General features: G+C 38.2%; 2 protein-coding genes across 3 annotated transcripts; one reads left to right on the top strand and one right to left on the bottom strand.

Annotated features, from left to right (window-relative positions):
• The first annotated feature begins 5,081 nt into the window (after positions 1-5,081).
• Positions 5,082-5,960, top strand: LOC133807571 (uncharacterized). Its single transcript, XM_062245814.1, has one exon. It carries the CDS (start codon positions 5,273-5,275, stop codon positions 5,783-5,785), a length of 513 nt encoding a protein of 170 aa, XP_062101798.1. The 5' UTR covers positions 5,082-5,272; the 3' UTR covers positions 5,786-5,960.
• Positions 5,961-6,647: 687 nt separating this feature from the next.
• On the bottom strand, positions 6,648-10,744 carry LOC133807545 (telomere repeat-binding factor 2). 2 transcript variants are annotated; one of them, XM_062245812.1, is made up of 7 exons: positions 10,594-10,744; positions 9,581-9,788; positions 9,210-9,424; positions 8,685-8,769; positions 8,014-8,097; positions 7,328-7,677; positions 6,648-7,048 (listed from the first exon to the last, which is right to left on the bottom strand). In XM_062245812.1, coding segments are annotated over exons 2-7 (885 nt in total). In that variant the 5' UTR covers positions 9,731-9,788; positions 10,594-10,744; the 3' UTR covers positions 6,648-7,047. The 2 variants fall into 2 exon arrangements, with proteins under 2 accessions (XP_062101796.1, XP_062101797.1); XM_062245813.1 differs by having other exon boundaries at positions 9,581-9,748; positions 10,594-10,743.
• Between the last annotated feature and the right edge of the window lie 10,599 nt (positions 10,745-21,343).

The following is a 21,343-nucleotide window of genomic DNA, read 5'->3' as shown; positions in this document are numbered from 1 at the left end:
CCTTGAGCATTCATATTGCTCGGTTCCTTGAGGTCCTTGGAATCTTGAGCATCCATTTTGCTTGGTTCCTAGAGGTCCTCAGAACCTTTGAACATTCATATTGCTTGGTCCCTCGAGGTCCTTGGAACCTTTGAGCATTCATATTGCTTGGTTACTCGAGGTCCTCAGAACCTTGAGAATTCATATTGCTTGGTTCCTAGAGGTCATCAGAACCTTTGAGCATTCATATTTCTCGGTTCCTCGAGGTTCTTAGAACCTTTAGCATCCATTTCGCTTGGTTCCTAGAGGTCCTCGGAACCTTTGAGCATTCATATTGCTTGGTTCCTCGAGGTCCTCGTAACCTTGAGCATCCATTTTGCTTCGTTCCTAGAGGTCCTCGGAACCTTTGAGCATTCATATTGCTTGGTTCCTAAAGGTCCTCAGAACCTTTGAGCATTCATATTCCTTGGTTCCTCGAGATCCTCAGAACCTTGAGCATCCATTTTTCTTGGTTCCTAGAGGTCCTCGGAACCTTAGAGCATTCATTTTGCTTGGTTCCTAGAGGTCCTTGGAACCTTTGAGCATTCATTTTGCTTGGTTCCTAGAGGTCCTCAGAACCTTGGGCATCCATTTTTCTTGGTACCTTGAGGTCCTCAGAACTTTGAGCATTCATTTTGCTTGGTTCCTAGAGGTCCTTGGAACCCAGAGCATTCATTTTGCTTGGTTCCTAGAGGTCCTCGGAACCTTTGAGCATTCATATTGCTTGGTTCCTCGAGGTCCTTGGAACCTTTGAGCATTCATTTTTCTTGGTTCCAGGAGGTCCTCGGAACCTTGAGCACTCATCTCATTTATTTCAGATCTTGGAGCCGCTCGACTAGCTCAGAAGTGGAGCGTCTCTAACAAGCTCGCCCAATTAGCCTACGAGCAGCTCAGATCTTCTTACTGTCACTATTAAAAGATAAGCGATGTCAAGTAATGAAATGTCCAAGGCCTAAAGATCTGGTCCTCATGAAAGAGAGAGTTCACACGATAAATCAGCCTTATGTAAACATGAAGACTGTTTTGGGGGGCTATGGTTGTACCCATTTTTGGAGTATTACTACTCGTTGGCCTAGATCATACCTAAGGCTAGTCACTTGTTACTTTGTCTAATTATTGGGCCAGACCCTATAACTTAAGCCCACACTCAATTGTAACCCTAACTCTTCAATATAAATAAGAGAAGTGGGGACCAAGAGAGGAGGGCGACACCTTTTTACAGAGAGAGCTCTCAATCTTCAATGGAACCAAATAGCTAAAAGACGGATTATACAAATGTAATCCATGGCTTGCAAGATCAATTACAGTGACTAAGTGGATGTAGGTCATCTTTTTGGGGATGAACCACTATAAAATTATTTCTCTATTCATTATTTCTGGTCACTAGAATTATCTCTTATACTTTATTTAGCTCTCACATATCTTCTCAATATTATTATTTGAGTGTTAGACGAGTTAACGAAAAAACGGGTCAACAGATTTAATTAATTAATTAATTATTGTTTAAATATAATTATAATTATATATATAATTTTTTATAAGACAAATTAACGAAATTTGTTGATAATATATATATTATTATATTTATTTAATTAAATAATAAGAGTTTTGTTTTATTATATAATTATTGAAAATAATAGTATTTGAATTTAAAAGACTTTTATGCTTTGAATTTAAAAATGGAAAAATATCAAGGCTTTGTAAAATATCTAATATTCAACCATATAGGGACATTTAAGCTATTATTTTAATTATTTAATTAAATTAAATTAACCCTAAAATATTGCTATAAATAGGGACTTAAGTCTAGGGTTGTCAAGTAAGTGTGAAAAAACAAAAACATAGACTCAAGAGAGACCTATTGTGGTCGCCCATCACTACTTTCTTGTTCTCCATAATTTTCTCATCTCATGTGTTGAGAATTGTCCACCCTAGTCTAATTGATCAAAGGAAATTGTGGAAAACTGTGTAGTTTGATGATATAGTTCACTCTCTTGTTATTACTCTGCGACAAAAAGGAACAAGAGTTAGAGAGAGTGAAGGAAGGAGGCTCAATATCCGATGTGAAAAAGTAGAATTCTTAAACTCTGTTATTTGATTTACTTTATGAAATTCATTAGAAACATGTTTCTAGGTTGTTTTATATATTAATTTGTTTAATATATGAAACATACATGAAAATATTTATGATCCTGTAAAATATATTCCTAATAGCAGTGTTGTTGCTAAGACAGTTTCTCAACAAGGTCTTCATATTTGCAATCCTTCGGTATAAATATTTCACTTGCTTGGAAATCAACATAATTATTTTTGATCATCTAGTGTTTATTGCTTTGTATTAAAATTGGTATTGGATTCCATAATCTGATAGGTACATAATCTCAGTTTTTTTTTTAAAAATATATCACAATGTTTTTCAATGGTAATTATACATTTTATTTCTTAGGTTCAATGATATAAATACAAAAAAAAAAAAACATGACAACAACACCACATAAACATTTTCATAAATATAAGTTTCAAAATAATCACATTGTTTTCACTATATTTTTTTATATTACCTCATTTATTTGAAGTTTTTTTTTTTTCCATCTTTGCTTCCAATCTTACTGAAAAGTGGTTTTTGATTTTTTTTTTTTTTTGTTGAATTTTCATTGATAGCTTGATGGTGGCCAGAGATGGTGATTTTCTGTTGAGAAACCAGATGTCGTTTGGGAATTTTCTTACCCTTGTTGCATCGAGATCTTCTTGTAGATTTTTTTTCTAAAGCTTATTGCCGGCGTTCATGGAGATCTTCCCTCGGTGGTTACTGTCATGGCTGATTACCAAAGCAAAGCTTTTGGTGTGTGTAAATAGGTCTGTAGTAGACCGTACTTTTGTTAAAAAAAAAAAGTGTTGTCGTATTAGTGTTTAAATTGTCGTGTGGTAGTGTAAATTTTAATATTGGACAATATTTGTCTATATCAGAAAGAACTCCTAAAATTGTTACCATATATTGTAAATGAGCATTTTATGACTAGAGATGTACATTTTTTTCATGGAAATGCCCCTCTAGTGAGGCAGGAATTTTTTTTATCTAAATGAGGAATAAGGCAGGACTACAAATACTCTTCTAGATATCAAGATATGTGAAAACGTATTAGAGTGAGGAAATTCCATTTCCAATTTCTCCTCTTGATGTATCTAAATCTTGACTTTTTTTTTCTTTAAAAGAAAGGTTAATAGCATATAAGGTCCCTGATTTATTACTATTGTCACATATGTCCCCCATTTTATTTTATTTTAGCACTGAAGTCCCCATTTTTTGTTAAATGCAACAAATTAGTCCCTAGTTCTATTTTCCATCTAAGAACCGTTAATCCAATGGGTAAAATGATAATTTTACATTTGGGAGGATTGAGTTCTTTTATTTTATTTTATTTTAATGTAGCTTCTTTACCACTTCAAAAAAAATGCAACTTTTTTTAAGACAATAATTCTATTCTTCTTTCTTTTTAATAGATATTAGAGCTATGTAATTGTCTGAATAAAAAAAAAATTATTCATATTAAAGAAATGTATATCATACATCACAAATAAAATTTACAATAAATTATGCAAGAAAAAAAATGTATAATCTAATAATAAAGTTACCATAAGCATATGTTTTGAAAAATAATACACATTAAGATGAAATATTTCCTTTTAATTTTATCATGTTTGATAATAAAAAAAATTACATATTCGTGAAAGTATTTAGAAAATAAATTTATTTTTCTTGTGAATAGTTTAATCAACATGCTCCTATTGATAATGATACTTAATATACTTTTATTTCTAAGTATAGTTTTAGTTTTTTTTTTTTTTTTGTATTTTTTGTCATATTTCTAAATTGAATTCATTGTTATTTTGATTACTGAAATAGTATTTCTATTATTAATTTTGAAACCATTATTTATATTTAGTATTAATTTTTTAATTTTCATATTCTGACAAATATAGTATAAGATACATATTTACTTTTTTTTTTTCAAATTTGATGTTACTTTTGATTTATATATATACTTACAATTTATTAATAACTATAATATATATTTATCATGATTTGTTTAACTATGTTTCCTTAAATCATTTTAAATTAACTGTCCACATCTGATTTGAAAAAAACAAAAATTAGAAAAATTGAAAGAAATAAAAGATGAACTGAATTTAAAGTTTTAGGAACAAACATAAATTATGAATGAATTTTATAAATTTTATTTGTGATGTATCATATATTTATTTAATATGGATGAACTTTTTTTTTAATTTAGTTACATAGCTTAAATATATATCAAAAAGAAAGAAGGAAAAAATTACTGCCTTAAAAAAGCTGCATTTTTTTAAGTGGTAAAGAGGCTACATTAATAATAGACAAAAACTCAATGTAAAATTACTATTTTACCCATTGGATTAACGGTTCTTTGATGGAAAATAGAACTAGGGACTAATTAGATACATTTAACAAAAAATGGGGACTTAAGTGGTCAAAAAAATAAATGGGGACCTATGTGATACAATAGGAATAAAATGGGGACCCTATGTGCTATTAACTCTTAAAAAAAATATCTAATCATCTTTTTTCCAAAAAAAAAAAAACAGAAAACATTTAGGTCTTGAACTTTAAATTTTAAGAGAGTAAAAATAAATTTTGAAATATTCAATTTTCCTATGTTTGGATTGAATCAACAAATTAAGAATTTTTTTCTAGAAAAATTAAAACTTAAATATAGTATAATTTTTAAAAAATTTCGACATTTATAAATATCTACAAAAAAATATTAAAAAAAAATCTATAATCAAATTTGTGAAAAAAAATTTCTTCAATTTTTTCTTTTCTATCTTCCCTCGTGAAATTTTTTCTACTAAAATCCAAGTTACAAAGCCTATCCTAATTCAACAGATAATATAATACTCTGGTAGGTAAACGAATTATGAATTAAAATGACAAATACCAATATGCAAATGTTGTCGTTTTAAGTTAGAAAAGTGGTGTTTTTATTTTTTCACGTATATCCTTGCCGTTTACCAAAAACGACGTGTAGATTTATTACATTCCAAAATTACCCTCATCGCACGCTCTCCTCTCTCTCTTCTCTAGACTATACCCCAAAACCCCTGACCAGCCAAAACTGGAGTGGAGCCTATGCACTCACTGAGATCGCCCATGAAAGGCACCCCAAAACACGAACAAATTTGTGAAAAATAAGAGAAACCCGATTCAATCCAACCAAACATGTCTTCCGTAGCCACAAAAATTTCCCCCAGGTCTCTCACCAGGCTCTTCGCCTCCCCAAATCCCCTTTCTCGCACCCTATCCGCCGCCACAGCCACCGAGCCTCGAACCCAGAAGCTCGAGCGAATCGCCGACGAGCTCCTCGACCTCACAAAGCTCGAGAGGTACGACTACTCTGTTCTCTTCCGCCACAAAATGGGCCTCAACCGGTACGGTCCGGCGGTCTCAGCCCCCAGCTCTGGTGGTTCAGGAGCGGCCGGATCTGGGACGGCATCAGCTGATGCTAAGGCGGCGGAGAAGACGGCGTTCGACATTAAGCTTGAGAAGTTCGATGCAGCGGCGAAGATCAAGATCATAAAGGAGGTGAGAACTTTTACCGATTTGGGCCTGAAAGAGGCCAAGGAGTTGGTGGAGAAGGTTCCTGTTGTGTTGAAGAAGGGGTTGACCAAAGAGGAGGCTGGTCCCATAATGGAGAAGCTCAAGGAGTTGGGTGCTACTGTGGTATTGGAATAAGTAAACTCAATACCAAATTTTTCATTTTCTTTTTTCAAGTTAGTTCCATTGATGTAGAATAATAATTCTTTGGCTTGATGATAAATGGAAAGAGATGAAACAGTTATTGATGTTTCTTGTTACTCATAAGCTGATTATGAGTGGAGTTTGAAAGGAATTTTTGGTATTTGCTGAATTCAGACTGCTTTTTTTCATTTTAGTTCAGAATTGAGTTTAGATTGACACCAAGTATAATGAACATGACGTTAGCAAAACGCTAACTCAGGTTGTGTATTTTTAAGTTATATAAAATGTTGCCATTTGGTTCACATGTTTTGTTGTTGAATGTTGATTGTTCTTGTGACACTTCTGGGTCTTTGGAGACCTTATTTTGGAGCGTTTAGAACCCACCAAGTTGATCACCGTCCAGTGTCCAATATGAAAGAAGGAAAACCTTTTAAGGGGTTGATTCGTTGTTATTGCTAAATCATTTTCTTCTTTCTTCTTTCTAATTTTTTTTCTGTCTTTGTTTGTTTGCTTTGGAAACCTACAACAACGAGCGCGTAATTATAATTTTTGTGTTATTTGGATTTCCAAACAAATTTGGCACATTTTTATCCTTGGGTTATGTGAAAAGTTAAACAAACGCCCCTTCAAAGTTGAATCCAATCTAAAGGGTTAGTTGCCTTTGTTCTTGGTGTAAAAAAAGAATACCCTCTAATCAGAAGATTTATACATAAGAATTGCCTCCAACAAAGGTTTAATCCGCTGCAAAACAAGGAATATATTCTTCGGCTTTGCAACAAAATGCTTTTTTTTTTTTTTTTTTTAAAAAAAACCTCTTACCAGGGTAAAAGATAACACATTTGAGCAAGGAGGGGCAAGAGAGAATGTCCACAATGACTAATAATGTAAGAACAAAAGGCAATAATGCTCTTATAGTCCTACTACCATACACTGTAATTTTTCTATTCAGTCGATCTTCCCCCCCGGATCAAATCAAAATGACTAACATAAGAAAGAGATTCCCATGGGGTATCCACAACTCTTTCTTTCTTACACAGTTTTCCATCTGTTTTCGAAATTTGAAAACAAAACTCCATGTATATGGAACCCCCGTTAAGTAACATAAGTTCATATAAAAGTCACATTCTCCAGATTTACAAGCCTAATCTATATACACCAGCAGATGCATGAAGACGTACCACGTTGGGATAATTTTCACATGCCCAGTATGGTTCTTGCTTTTGTTCTTGTCACTGACGTGTGAATTTAATGTCACATCTGAAAAATGGAAAACCAGGATTAACAACCTCAATAATCGTAGTTCTAGAATGTATGCTTAGTTAAAACATGTAAAAACCAACACATTTTCTCAACTATGGGAGGAACATTGGTTTGACCCAAAGCAGGAAATCACCCCCATGGTCTAGAAGGTTTGCTAGAATAGTAGCCCCAGTACTCAGCCAAATTTTATGCCGGCAACAGTTCCATTCTAGAAAATTCAATGTGATTTCTATATAGGCAGATTATGTTCAAAACCAATTAGCCAGAGAAGTTTACCAACAACGAAGAGTTCTACTTTTCAATGCCTTCATTGCTGCTTTGGCAAAAACTTGTGCTGCCTCTGCTTCAGCTTCAGCTGCCTCTGCCTCTCTTGCTGCCGCTTCAGCTGCTGCAATGGCAGCTTCTGCCTCAGCAACTGCCCGTGCAGCGGCTGCAGCTGCCTCTTGTGCAGTCATGCTCCTCATCTTTGAAAGATCTGCATCAACCTGGGATTTAGTAAGAATAATGACATCACTCTTCTCTGCCACCAAGTGATCCTTTGACCTTTCCTCGAGAGGTAACACGGATGAGCTTCTTCTCTTTTCAGCACCTGTTGAGCTTGGTCCAATCCTGTATCTATGCTTAACCTGTCAACACAGATAATATAAAAATGATAAACTGGAAACTGTACTTAAACATTTAAACATTTTTTTATTTGATTTTCAGCTTAGCATTTCTCTGCAAATGTGCTTGCATAAACTCCACATTATCCGAAATAATTGTATCACTAATCTAGACGCATGCATAACAATGGAAAATGATCTACATGTCATGCATACTTAGATTACAGATTAAAAACATTATTAGATTGGAACAATTTTCAATTTTACACACCAATGCTTTTCTCACTCAATCGGTTACCTCATTGCAATGCACAAATGGAAGATGTATTACACAAGCAATTTTATGCAAGATAGTCTTACCTTAATCAGTTTCCCATTAGCTGCCATATGCTTTAATTTCGTTGATAGCAGCTTTTTGAGGTTTGGGGGCGCCCAATATTTCTCCTGCATAAATGAAGTTGGAAATATCAAGAAGCATTTTAAGAAAGAAAAAAATGAAATAGCAAAGACAAAAGAAGAAATGTGAGATATGCTGTGCCAAATTATTTGCATATTCTGGATTACACTAATTAGGTGAGATGACATTATTGACTCGGCAGAATGTGGAAACATTAAAAAAAAATTGGTAAGTGATTACATCATGGAGTTCACAACCAGCATCCTGAAACTGTAGCCAAATTGTTTAACAACAGTGATGAATCCAATTAAGTTGAAATTGGCAACATTATCAGTGATGCAGGCGATTGACTTCTGCCACTACATGTTACTATCTGTGTCCTGTGCTCTTATAAAGGAAACGATTAGGCTATAGTACAAATCAGCTTAAAGTTACTCTAGTACATCACAAAAACAAATTAGAAAAATAAGAATCTTTGAACAATTGTGCAGTTTGACTCCTTGAGTATTTGTTTAATAAGGATGATAGATTCTGATATATTTTAAATATTAAGATTATGAAAAGTTTACTATATTGTTATTAATTCTTATCAGAGGCTTCTGAGACCGAATTAGAGAAACATAAGCACAGATACCTCTATGTACATAGCAATTGCAGCCCTGTCAGAACCCCTCAGCTCCTTCAAATTGGTGATAGCATCTAATATAAGCTTATCCAACCTACAACCAACCAACAGAGCTAGTCATTAAACCCTCAAGCAAAAATGGAATATAAGATTTTGTCCATTAAAAACTTCAAATTTTCACCTCAACAAAGAAGAGTGCAATCTATAATCTTCTAAGGTTTAACTAATTTTAGATGTTTATGTAAATTATAAAATTGGCCTCACACTAGTATAAGCAGACAAATTTTGGTCATAAACAATGGCAAATCTCCGCTTCAAGCACTTATTGCAACACAATAGGGCAAAGGTAACCAAATGTTCTATAACTAAAATATCCAAGCATCAAACGAAAAACAAGGTTGTTTCTAGAATGATATCAAAGAATGAGATGGACTGAGTAAAAATAGCTTCTCTTCAGACTGAGCTGTCTACACTTGGAAAAAAACCTAGAAGCATTAATGACAAAACCAAAATTGTTAGGTCAATTTAATTTACCTTGCATTTGGTTCTTTTGAATTGGTATTTCGCAATGTTCCACCAGAAATCGCAAGAGGCTTAGCATCAACAATTTCTTCGCCATTTTGAAGTACAGAAGCCACAGCCAAAGAGTTGTTATCATGTTTAGGTGTTGGTAGGTTCTTTTTAAGAGCAAGCTTAGCCTTCTGCCTGGACCCCCATATTGCAGTTACATTGATGTTTCTCCATTTATCCTGTCCGAACCAAAGAAAAAGTAATTGTGAAAGATGCAAAATGCATAATATAATTGGAACAGAGTTAAAGGTCCAATAAACATAAAATCATCCATCCAGCCTGAAGACATTCTGAAACTTACTAACTGTCACAGTAAGAAATTTACAGATTGATACCTTGAGATCAACATTTGAACGCAAATGGAGTATGGAACTGAACTCTGGATCTGTGAGTATCGTGCGCCATTTTCCTGCCCCGTGTTTAATTACTCCAGCTTTAAGGGCTGCTTCTTCTTCTGCTGTCCACTTCTGTTTAGGAGCACCCATCAACAGAAGTCCAAAACCCTTCAAGTTCTAGGACAGTCAAACTCAGCACTACCACTGTCTATAGATAGACCAAACATTACATAATAAATCTTGTATACAACAGGAACTTAAATAAACCACAAAAGCACAAAACAAAACCATAAGAGTTAGGGTAGGTTGAGAAGTGTAAACCTTTGACGACCACAGTACCGGAAAACATATGCAAAAGAAGGAATAAGAACAACTAAGAGAATGACAATATACCAAAAAAGTCGAAAAGAGTCTAAATCACAACAAATGGAAAATACTTTGTCTGATCCCGGACATTTGATCCTCTTTCAAGAGAGGTGTGATTTGGACACAGCCCAAAAAAATTCAAGCTCCAAATACCTCGCAATCTAACGAAACTAAACATAAACATAATTGTAGCGACCCCTTTAAGCCCTTTTTAGCTGAAATATCACGTTTAAGGTCTCCAATTTGATATAATTGACAAATACCAGTACAGCTCTTAATCATCTTCAAAGTTCAGACCATTATAACTTTTATTTTCAGTCAAAAACAGCTCAAAGTCTGGAAAATACACAACGTAATTGGATTCCCTTGTTTTCACCATACCAAATTCAAAGAAGAAAACAAATTGAAAAGAGAGTAATGCAAGAGCAACAAACACCAACGGAATCGTTCATTTTTCGAAACAAGCGAAAATTGAGAAACAACAAATTCAAACCCAGCGATGCAACAAGGAGTGCGATCATCATTTATTTCCCCCCAAAAAAACTAACTTGTAGCAAGATTAATAATGAAAATAACTGTAAATCTGGAAACACAAACAAAAAAATAAAAAATGAAAAGAAAATAAAGTGAGGAAGGAAGAGAAGTACCGGATCGAAGAACGGAGAAGAGAGTGCTTGAATCCTGATCAATAATGCGGGAACGGACCCAATTTCACATTCTCATTTTTATTTTTGTTTTTGGGATTCGTCCCAATCCTTTTTATTACAATTAACATTTAACACCAAAAATAAATAAAGAAGAAAACGAAGACTGTCTTTTCATTTCATTTTATTTTTAATTTGGGGGAAATTATAATATTGCCCTAATGTTGTAAATAGTAGCAAATGAAAGTTATAATTTGTATTATGTTATTTATTTAAATTAACTAAATAACTTTATTATATTTACATAACTATTAAATATAATAAAAGTATTTTAAATTGACTAAATTACTTTTTTTATTATGAAAATATTATTAAGTATTTTTTTAGCAAAAGATATATATATTTTTTAAAAAGTTGTCTTTTAATTATTAATTATAAGACAATAAAATAAAATGAGAAAGAAGTCATCAAAGGTAATAGTATTTATATCTATATAAACAAAATTACTAATCTATATAAAAGAAATTATTAAGGAGACGTAAAGGAAAACACTTGGAAGATAATATGACATTTTAAAATCTCTTCAAATTACTCTATTTATTTTATTTTGTAATCTAATTTTTTTATTCATTTTATGAATTATAAATAATTCTACTTCTTAACTACTTAATCATTCAAAATTACTAAAACATAAAATTATTAAAATATAAATAGTAAGCGTGGATGTATGGAGTAAATATGTATGGTACATTTTTTAAAATTATAATATATATTAATTACTTAACTATCACATCAATAATATATATTTAAGTAATTATAAAACATATACACGAAAATTATAAATATCAAGCTATTTTTAAGTATCACAATATGATGAATACTAATTATTTTCAAATGATATTTTATGTACCATCCTGTAGATGCTCAAAATTTCGTGCTTGTAAAAGACCCAAAGTGTATGCTCAGGTCCCATAAACATCCAAAAATATGGCTGAGTTGCAGTGACCCCGAGCCACCATCGCCTCTCATGCAGCAGCCTAGATGGCATCGCGCCCCGTAGGGGTGGCACGCCCCTAAGTGCCTCGCGCACCAGGCGCCTCGCGAGGCCCTTCCGCTTCGCGTGCCAGCATCAGGCGAGGCTGCCCACAACACTTCTCACGCCAGCGTCTCGCGAGGCCACCTCCGCCTCGCATGCCCAACATCAGGTGAGGCCACCTCCGCCTCGCGCGCCAAGCACTCGCCTCGCGTCTCATGCACCTAAGCACCTCGCGAGGCATGGCCTCACGCCCCTATGGACCTCGCGAGGGAAGCCGCGCACCACCAGAGCTACGCCTCCAAGGGCCTCACGAGACATGGCCATGTCTTGCCTCGCGAGAGACAGCCTCGCCTTGCCTCGCCACGGGTGCGCCACGAGGGCCTCGCGAGGGAGCGCCTCGCCTAGCCTCACCTCGGCCGCGCCACAAGGGCCTCGCGAGGGAGCGCCTCGCCTAGCCTCGCCTCGGCCGCGTCACGAGGGCCTCACGAGGGAGCATCTCGCACCCTTCACCTCGAGATGGCATCTCCTATGGAGACCTATGGAAACCCCACCATCTAGAAGTGAAAGCTCAAGTATGATTCAGAAATGTCATGCTAGTACAATCTTGTACGGGGTACGGCTTCTAAGACCCCGTACACCTGACCATAGCACTCATGCTAGACAAGTAGTTGGAGCACAAGGAGAGAGGACATGGCCTGCATGCTCCCAACCAGATGTCAGAGTCGACACCACTACCACCTGCACCACTCCTCTGACATTCGTACGGTCGAGTTGTGGAGACATTCTCATGGTACCTGGCCATGTACTAGTGTCAACACCACTACCTCTGAAACCACTCTCCTGACAATGTACCTATGTACCGCTTGGTCCCCTGGACCACCATGTATCCAGGGCCATTAGAGCCTACTATAAAATGAACCCTAATTCCACATGGAAAGGGGTTGGAAAAATTAATGTAGCATTGCACCATAATCAATACAAGCTTATTTCACCATTTTTCTTCTGCAATTGTTATTGAAGTTTCTACTTAGATTTCTAGAGCTTTTCTTTTGATAATTTCTACATTGCAATTTTTCTAACTTAACTTAGTTAACGAGTTCTCACCGTCAACACATACACATTTACTCTTTTTTTTTAATTAATTTTAAAAAAAATGTAGTTACATGTAACTACACTTTAGTTTAAACATTACATGTTTAAAAAATAATTTTAAAAAATGTAGTTAAATTTAAATAAAATATTTACAAGATTATTATTTAAATTAATGATATTAATATATATAATATATCTTATTCTAAACATTCTCTTTCAATTTCAATTTTTGAGTATTCTTTCTAAAAAATAAAATTAATTAAAAAAAGATAGTAAACGTGTATGTATGGAGTAAATGCGCATGGTACATTTTTTTTAATTATAATATATATTAACTACTTAGGTATCACATAGCAATAATATATAAATGTATTTAAATGTAACTACACATTAGTTTAAATGTTACATGTTTAAAAAAATATTTTTTTAAAATCTAGTTAAATTTAAATAAGATATTTACAAGATATTATTATTTAAATTAATAATATATAGAAATATCTCTTCGTGATTTTATATATATTTTAAACATTTTTTATTAATCTCATATTTTCTTCTACTATAATTTCTTTTTTTTTTTCTCTTCTTCTCTCTAAACTCTTTCAATTTCAATTTTCATAATGGAGTATTCTTTTCTTTGCGACTTAAACAATGATAAAGATAATTGAATGATAAGGATCAGAGTTTGTAGAATATGGAAGTCTCTCAATACCAAAAAATGATTTTTATTGATGAAAAAGTTGTATCAAAATTTATTTCCTCAGTTTTCTTTCTATTATCAATTGTTTTATATTTAATTAATGTGTTGTATGTTTTTGTTACAAGCGAGTATAGACCACTTTCAAATGACCATAAAACTATTTTTTTGGTTACAACTTTGCTTAAGAGGCTAGAAGAAGAATGGTTGATATTCCGATCAATGAATTCCAATGCATATCTCCAAATTTGATTAATTTACATGTTAATAATAACACAATCATCTCAGGTATTTCTTCAATTATTAATGTTTGTTAATCTTTAAATTTTTTATTTTAAATTATTGATCTTTATATTCTAACATCTATCTTAATCTTATTTTTCTATCATGTTTTAGATGTTGTCGGATGCTTATGAGGTGTGGGTGATATTGAGATTGTTGGAGGTGGTTGGAAAAAATGAGACATCAAAGTTATTAGTGAGTATAAGTTAACTGATTGTTACACCCAAATTTCGAGACCAGAAATTATAACCTCGAAAGCTGGACTCGTCAAGTATGAACTCGAGATATATAAAACACATGTTTAAGGTCCAGTTGTAAAACCTCCGAAGCAAGATGGCAATCTCGAAGACATGTAACCTCGAGATTCTTTCCAGGCTCGAAAGGGCATAGCATCGGGATACATTCGTTACCGAGTGCCTTCAGATCGAGTAGTCCGAGCTTAAAGAGTGCAGGCTCGAAACATGACAGCCTCGATAGAATCTATCTGCTCTGAGCAGGTCTAGGATTAAGACGGCCAGTTCGTAACCTGTCCGTAAACCTTGACCGACACGATGTTGGTTGCTGACTTCGAAGATTCGATGAGTCATCTGATGTAACGCATTTTGTACGTTTAAAGATGTTTATTGTTGTAACATCCCAACATTAAAGGGATATTAACAAGTTTGTTATCCGTTCCTAGGTCTTCAGGGGACGTTTCCTTGTATATAGGAGTTACAGAATTTAATGTAATTACTTCAATTAATATGCAAAAGTATCTTCCTGAAATATGTGGGAATGAACTCTGGAACCTCTCTATAAATAGAGAGGTCTTCAACACTTGTAAAAGGACGGATCTTTTGATATCTTGAGAGAAAACTCTGGCTAATTCATCTCTGAAGGATTTCCAGAAAACTCCAAGTCTTAATAAGAGAGACTCGTGGACTAGGCAGATTCAACTGTTGAACCACGTAAAAACCTTGTTGTTCCACCATATTATTCATTCGTACCATAGCTCATATTGTTTAATTGCTCTACGTTTTAAGCTGACGAAAAACGGCGTCAACAGTTTGGTGCTTTCATTGAGAGCATTAAGCAGTACGAATATGAGTCTAGTCATTCGAAGAAGCCTCCCTGATCAGTTATGGCCGCAAATGATCCTAATATTCCTGAAGAAGAAGTCAGTTATCCGCGATGCCTTGGGAAACAGCCGATGATGAATCCGGACCCAGAGGAGAGAAGTGAATCCTCTGACTCTCGAGGACCTCCTGCACCGCCGGCCCCCGGGGACGACGAGGACATGTACTATAATCCTGAGCGATATGTCCCCATTGTGGAACTCGAAAACCGACAGTTGAGAAAGCAGTTGGCGGAGGCCAAGAAGCGTAACGTGGAGCTAGCTAGATTGGCTGCGAAGGCGTAGGCGGCTCAGCCCCAACCTCCGCCTGAGGTCCGGGCCTCACCTCCGTGGGACATTCATGTTCCTCCCCGCAGGACTCGTGGGTGACCTCACAAAAATGCTGCCATAAGAAGAACGGAGCAACCACCGCCACCGGCAGAACAGCCTGCTCCCATAAGGCCTCGAAAAAACACTCGAGCTAGAGCTCCTGTTAACTCGACTGTCGAGTTACCAGCTGAAACTGGGAATAATCGAGCCCCCGCAGCGACTCGGACTCAGAATCCTAGTAACGCGCAGAACGTTCCCGAGCCAGCACAGGCGAACTCGGGACCTTCCAGACCCCGAAATGGGTGGCAGCCACCATCAGCCATACGGCACCCTCCGTCGCCAATAAGATATCCCTCACCGCCTCGGAGAAACACACAACCGACTCAGGGTGATAGGGAAAGGCGGGCTGGACGGAAGCAGGGGAGTGGAGAAACTACTAGAGAACAGAGAGGCGCCCAGCATGCGAGAAGCCAAATGTCTCAGTCTCACACTATAGAGACGAGACAACCTGAAAGGAATCCGTCTCGAAAAAACCATGCAACGAGCCTCGCCAGCGAAGGCTCAGGAGACACCAGATCAGTTAGTGTGTATGATCAAGGATGCAGAAATACTGGGAACCAAAGGGACCACCCTGACTTACGGGAACACCTGAATCAAAATCGGGGTAGCGGTAACCCCTCGAACCCAGACTTGAGAGATCACCTAAATGGGTGCAAGGATCCCATGCGAGGGCGCGAGCCTGGAATTGTGATCAACGATAGGAAATTTCAGGTGAGACCCCCCATGGATCCAGTCCAAGAGAGAATTGACCAACTGGATAGAGCATTTAGAGTCTTACAAAATGAGCGAGGTCGGGATCAGGACGAAGATTCTGATGAGGAGCTCGAGTCATTTGCTCCCCACATTTCCAGGACTCAGTTTCCTCAGGGGTTTCAGATTCCTCATGTCCCACCTTTTTAAGGGAAATCTGACCCGTACAGTCACTTAAGTATGTTTAACACTATTATGAGAGCAAGTAATGTGGGGTACGAGCTCAGATGTATGCTATTTCCAGCTTCGCTTACAGGACCAACAAAAAACTGGTTCGAAAAATATAAGAGGCATTCAATTACTTCTTGGGATCAGTTGTCGAGATATTTCAAGAAGCAATTTAGAGCCATGATCGGAATAAGGCCCGAGGCATCGACCCTGACCAATGTCCGGCAGCAACCAAATGAAACATTGAATAGCTACCTTACAAGATTCAATCTGGAAGTCGCCCGAGCTCGTGATGTAGACGACAGCAGTCATTTAATGGTCGTTCGAGCTGGGGTATTGCCGAGAAGTCCCCTCTGGGAAGATATGCAGAGGAAGCCTGTGAGGTCCATAACCGAGTTTAATCGGCGAGCTCAGAGGTTTGTCAATGTAGAAGAGGCAAGGTCAATGCTGAATATGACCTCTTAGCCCATAACTACAATAACAAACGTAAACTCTGCTTCGACCTCGGCAGACCCATCAGCCTCGAAACCCCCTGCAGAAAACCCTTCCAAAAGAAAAAAGAATGAAGGAAGTAACCCCGAGGCGGAAGGGGGAAAGAAGAAGAAATGGGAAAGATATTTCTCCGTGTGCAAAGTGTACACCGAGCTCAACGAGTCTCAGGAGAATATTTACCTGGCTAATGAAAACCAGGTCCCTTTCAGACGTCCAGACCCCATGAGAAACCAAAAATCCAAGAGAGACTCCAGTAAGTACTGCATATTTCATAGAGATATTGGACACACTACTGATGAGTGCAGGCAACTGAAGGACGAGATTGAAGGTCTGATCTCGAGAGGATACTTCAGGTAGTATGTCAGGAACCAGAACAATAATCAGGCTTCTACCAGCCAGAGGACAGCTGCGCTACCGCCTGCCCAAAACAGAAATTCCCGAGCAAGGGAAGACGAGAGACCCCCTTCGATTGATGGAGAATATGTCGTAACCATATCGGGCGGGCCTCATCTCGCAGGATCAAGCAAGAACGCCCAAAAGCAATAAGTGAATGAACTAAAAACTGGCGACGGGTCCCTTTATGAACCCGAACCCAGAGCTTTGAAATACCAAAGGGTTGAATCTCAACCTATGACCTTTACTGAGGACGATGCGTCCCATGTCCAATTTCCTCACAACGACCCACTGGTCATCACTCTTCAACTCGCGAACAAGAGGGTTCACTGAATTCTTATTGATATTGGGAGCTCAGTGAACATTCTCTATAAGGCCACCTTAGAAAAGATGGGACCCACGCTTCATGACCTAAAGGCCTGTGCAACGACGTTGTGCAGTTTTTCAGGAGAAGGGATTGCCTGTATGGGGTCCATCGAACTCCCTGTGACCTTGGGAGACTTCCCAATCTCAACAACCAAGATGATGGAATTCGTAGTAGTGGACCTGCCATCGGCCTACAACGTGCTGCTCGGGAGACCCGCCCTAATAAGGTTGGGGGCAGTTTCTTCTGTGAGGCATTTGGCCATCAAGTTCCCGACTTCTAGTGGCATCGGGATACTGAAGGGAGATCAGCTAGTTGGGAGGGAATGCTATAGCATTTCCATTAGAGGAAAGAAGCAGACGAACGCTCAAACGCTTGTCATTGTTTAGAATAAGGACGGGACAGTCTTCAAAATAGACGAAGAAATCGATCCAAGAATAGAGGATAGAGCTGACCTCGAGCCATTGCAGGAGCTCAAAGAGGTCAGGCTCGAAGAAGCAGACCCCCCGAAAACAGTAAAGGTAGGGAAAAATCTCCCCGAAGAAACGAAATAGCAATTAATTTGCTTTTTAAAAAAGAACAAGGATGTCTTCGCATGGTCACATTCGGACATGATAGGGATTAGTCCGAATGTGGTGAGCCACACATTGAATATCGACAAAAGCTTCCCTCCGAAGCAGCAAAAGCAAAGACTACTGGATGACGACAGGAAAAAGGCCCTTAAAGAGGAAGTCGATAGGTTGAAAGCAAACCGATTCATCAGGGACGCTTTTTACCCCGATTGGGTGGCCAACCCGGTACTGGTCCCGAAGCCTAACGGGACATGGCAGACCTATATTGATTACTCGGACCTCAATAAGGCCTGTCCTAAGGACTGCTTCCCTTTACCTCGAATCGACCAGCTCGTGGATGCCACGGCATGGCATGGACTTATGTCATTCATGGACGCCTATTCTGGATATAACCAGATTGCCATGCATGCCCCTGACCAAGAACATACAAGTTTTGTAATAGACAAAGGGTTGTATTGCTACAACGTCATGCCATTCGGGCTGAAGAATGCTGGAGCCACTTACCAGCGACTCGTAAACATGATGTTCTCCGAACAGATAGGTAATAACATGGAAGTTTATGTTGACGATATGTTAGTTAAATCTCAACATAACAATAACCATGTTGATGACCTCGAAGAATGCTTCATTGTGTTACAGAGATATAACATGAAGCTCAACCCTCAGAAGTGCTCTTTCGGAGTATCTTCGGAAAAATTCCTAGGCTTCATTGTAAATGTCCAGGGAATAGAAGCAAATCCAGACAAGATTTATGCTCTAATTGATATGCCCTCACCTCGGAAGCATAAGGATGTCCAAAGTTTGACTGGCAAGATGGCGGCGCTAAGTAGATTTATCTCGAAATCTACAGACCGTTGTCTTCCATTTTTCAACCTTTTGAGGGGAGGCAAGAAGTTCGAGTGGACGGAGGAATGCGAGTTAGCTTTTCAAGAGCTCAAGAAGCATCTCGCAGAACCCCCCATCTTGTCAAAACCCATCACGGGAGAAGTTCTATACCTATACCTTGCTACGATTGAGCACGCCATTAGCGCGGTACTCGTACGAGAAGAACAGAAAGTGCAAAGGCTTGTGTATTATGTCAGTAAAAGGTTACTGGGGGCAAAATCGAGATATCCCTTGATGGAGAAGTCAGCTCTCAGCCTAATCCACTCATCTCGAAAGCTCCGACCTTATTTCCAGGCACACCCCATCCATGTACTAACCGATCAACCACTAAGGCAAGTCTTGTCCAAGCCAGAAGCCTCAGGTAGATTACTGAAATGGGCTGTTGAACTCGGACAGTTCGAGATCACCTATCATCCGAGGGCGACCATAAGAGGATAGGCACTGGCAGATTTCATAGTGGAATGCACTGGAGTGACCAACGATGAAGTTATAACCCCGGCCCGCGAGCTATGGAAACTTTACGTTGACGGGTCTTCCAATGAGAATGGATCAGGAGCAGGTGTAATTCTGATCACCCCAACAGGAAGTCGATTTCACTCTGCCTTGAGATTTGACTTCGACGCGTCGAATAACAAAGCCGAATACAAAGCCCTACTGGCAGGGCTCCGTATGGCCAAGGAACTCAAAGCCAAAGCAATACATTGCTACAATGGCTCCCAGCTGGCGGTTAATCAAATTTTAGGAGAGTACCAGGCTCGTGGTGCGAGAATGGCTGCATATTTAGAAAAGGCCAAATCAGCATTGGAGCATTTCGAGTTCTATGCGATAGAACAGGTCCCTCGGGAACAGAACTCAAACGCAGATGCCTTAGCCAGGCTTGCTACCTCTACTGAGGTTGACGAACTGAATGTCGTGCCAATTGAACATCTCACGACTCCCAGTATTATCGAGCCTGAGCAGGAAGATGTTTGCATGATCAATTCCGAGCTGACCTGGATGACTCCAATAGTTGAATACCTTGAGACTGACACTCTCCCAGAAGAACGGACCAAGGCTCGAAAACTGATGTATCAGATCCCCAGGTATACCATTATAGATGGAAATCTATATAGAAGAGGATATTCCATGCCGCTACTCCGATGTGTGACCCCACCCGAGGCTAAGAAGATCCTAGAGGAAATTCATGAAGGATTCTGTGGAGACCATACTAGGGGGCATAGTCTATCCAAGAAGATCATATGCCAGGGATACTTCTGCCCTACCATCAAAACAGATTCGTTCGACTACATCAAGAAGTGTGATAAGTGCCAATGGTTCGCCACAATTCCTCGAGCTCCACCCTCCGAGCTAACTATGATGACCTCCCCATGGCCATTTGCGGTCTGGGGAATCGACCTCATACGCTCATTGCCGACTGGCAAAGGCGGAGTGAAATACGCAGTAGTCGTCGTAGATTACTTCACGAAGTGGACCGAAGTCGAACCTTTGGCGACAATCACCTCGAAGAAATTCCTCGACTTCGTAGTGAAGAACATCATATGCCGATATGGGATGCCAAGGAAGATTGTGTCCGATAACAGTACTCAATTCGACAGCGAACTGTTTACCAACTTTTGCGAAAAAAAATGGGATAATAAAGAGCTTCTCATATGTGGTCCATCCCCGGGCGAATGGCCAAGTCAAAGCTATAAATAAAACCCTAAAGAGTTCGCTAAAGAAAAAGTTGGAAGAAGCTAAAGGAAAATGGCTTGAAGAATTGCCCCAAGTCCTATGGACATATAGAACCACAGCCCGTACTTCAATAGGGCACACCCCATTTTCTCTGGTATATGGTTGCGAGGCTATGTTGCCAATCGAGGTCAAAATTCCCACAATTCGAGCCCTCGCTTATGACCAAGCCTCGAACTAATCCCAGCTCGAAGAAAGTCTGGACCTGATTGAAAAAAGAAGGAATGAAGCTCAGCTAAAAAATGATGCATACCAACAGCGAGCTACCCCGTACTTCAACAAAAGAGTTCGAGATAGAAAATTCGGCGTAGGAGATTTGGTGTTGAGGCGCGTATTCTTGGCGACACGGGATCCAGCAGCTGGCGTGCTCGGGCCAAATTGGGAAGGACCTTATCAGATAGAATCAGTCATCCGACTCGGCGTATACAAGTTGGCAAGATTGAATGGAAGTTTGGTACCACGAGCATGGAATGGCGAACATCTACAACCTTACTATCAATAATGTAGGAATGATGTCGCCTATAACCATGCTTGTTTGTCTGTACTATTTTCCTATTATTGAATTATTCGAATAAAGTTTGATTTCGTTTTAATATGCTGTATTTTTTGCAATCTCTCTTAACTAAATAACCTATGGTCACACTCATAGGATATTAAGGGGGCATTAGTGGTACATATACCATCATCTTGAAAAAATATATGAAAAGCATACAAGTGTTTGGATATAACCAAATGCGCAAGCTAAGATAGTTTGGATATAACCAAACTATCAAAAACATATAAGTGTTTGGATATAACGAAATGCGCGAGCTAA

Source organism: Humulus lupulus, chromosome 1, assembly GCF_963169125.1.
Source record: "Humulus lupulus chromosome 1, drHumLupu1.1, whole genome shotgun sequence".
NCBI lineage: Eukaryota > Viridiplantae > Streptophyta > Magnoliopsida > Rosales > Cannabaceae > Humulus > Humulus lupulus.
This window is presented reverse-complemented; position numbering and strand designations above follow the sequence as displayed.

What these genes read in the sequence shown, in the direction of transcription:
- LOC133807545 (XM_062245812.1), bottom strand. Translation starts at nt 9,730, where the DNA reads ATGGGTGCTCCTAAACAGAAGTGGACAGCAGAAGAAGAAGCAGCCCTT. An exon ending in TCAAAAGAACCAAATGCAAG is followed by an intron (nt 8,770 to 9,209) that starts GTAAATTAAATT and finishes GGTTGGTTGTAG; the next exon opens with GTTGGATAAGCTTATATTAG. An exon ending in CAATTGCTATGTACATAGAG is followed by an intron (nt 8,098 to 8,684) that starts GTATCTGTGCTT and finishes TCATTTATGCAG; the next exon opens with GAGAAATATTGGGCGCCCCC.
- LOC133807571 (XM_062245814.1), top strand. Translation starts at nt 5,273, where the DNA reads ATGTCTTCCGTAGCCACAAAAATTTCCCCCAGGTCTCTCACCAGGCTC.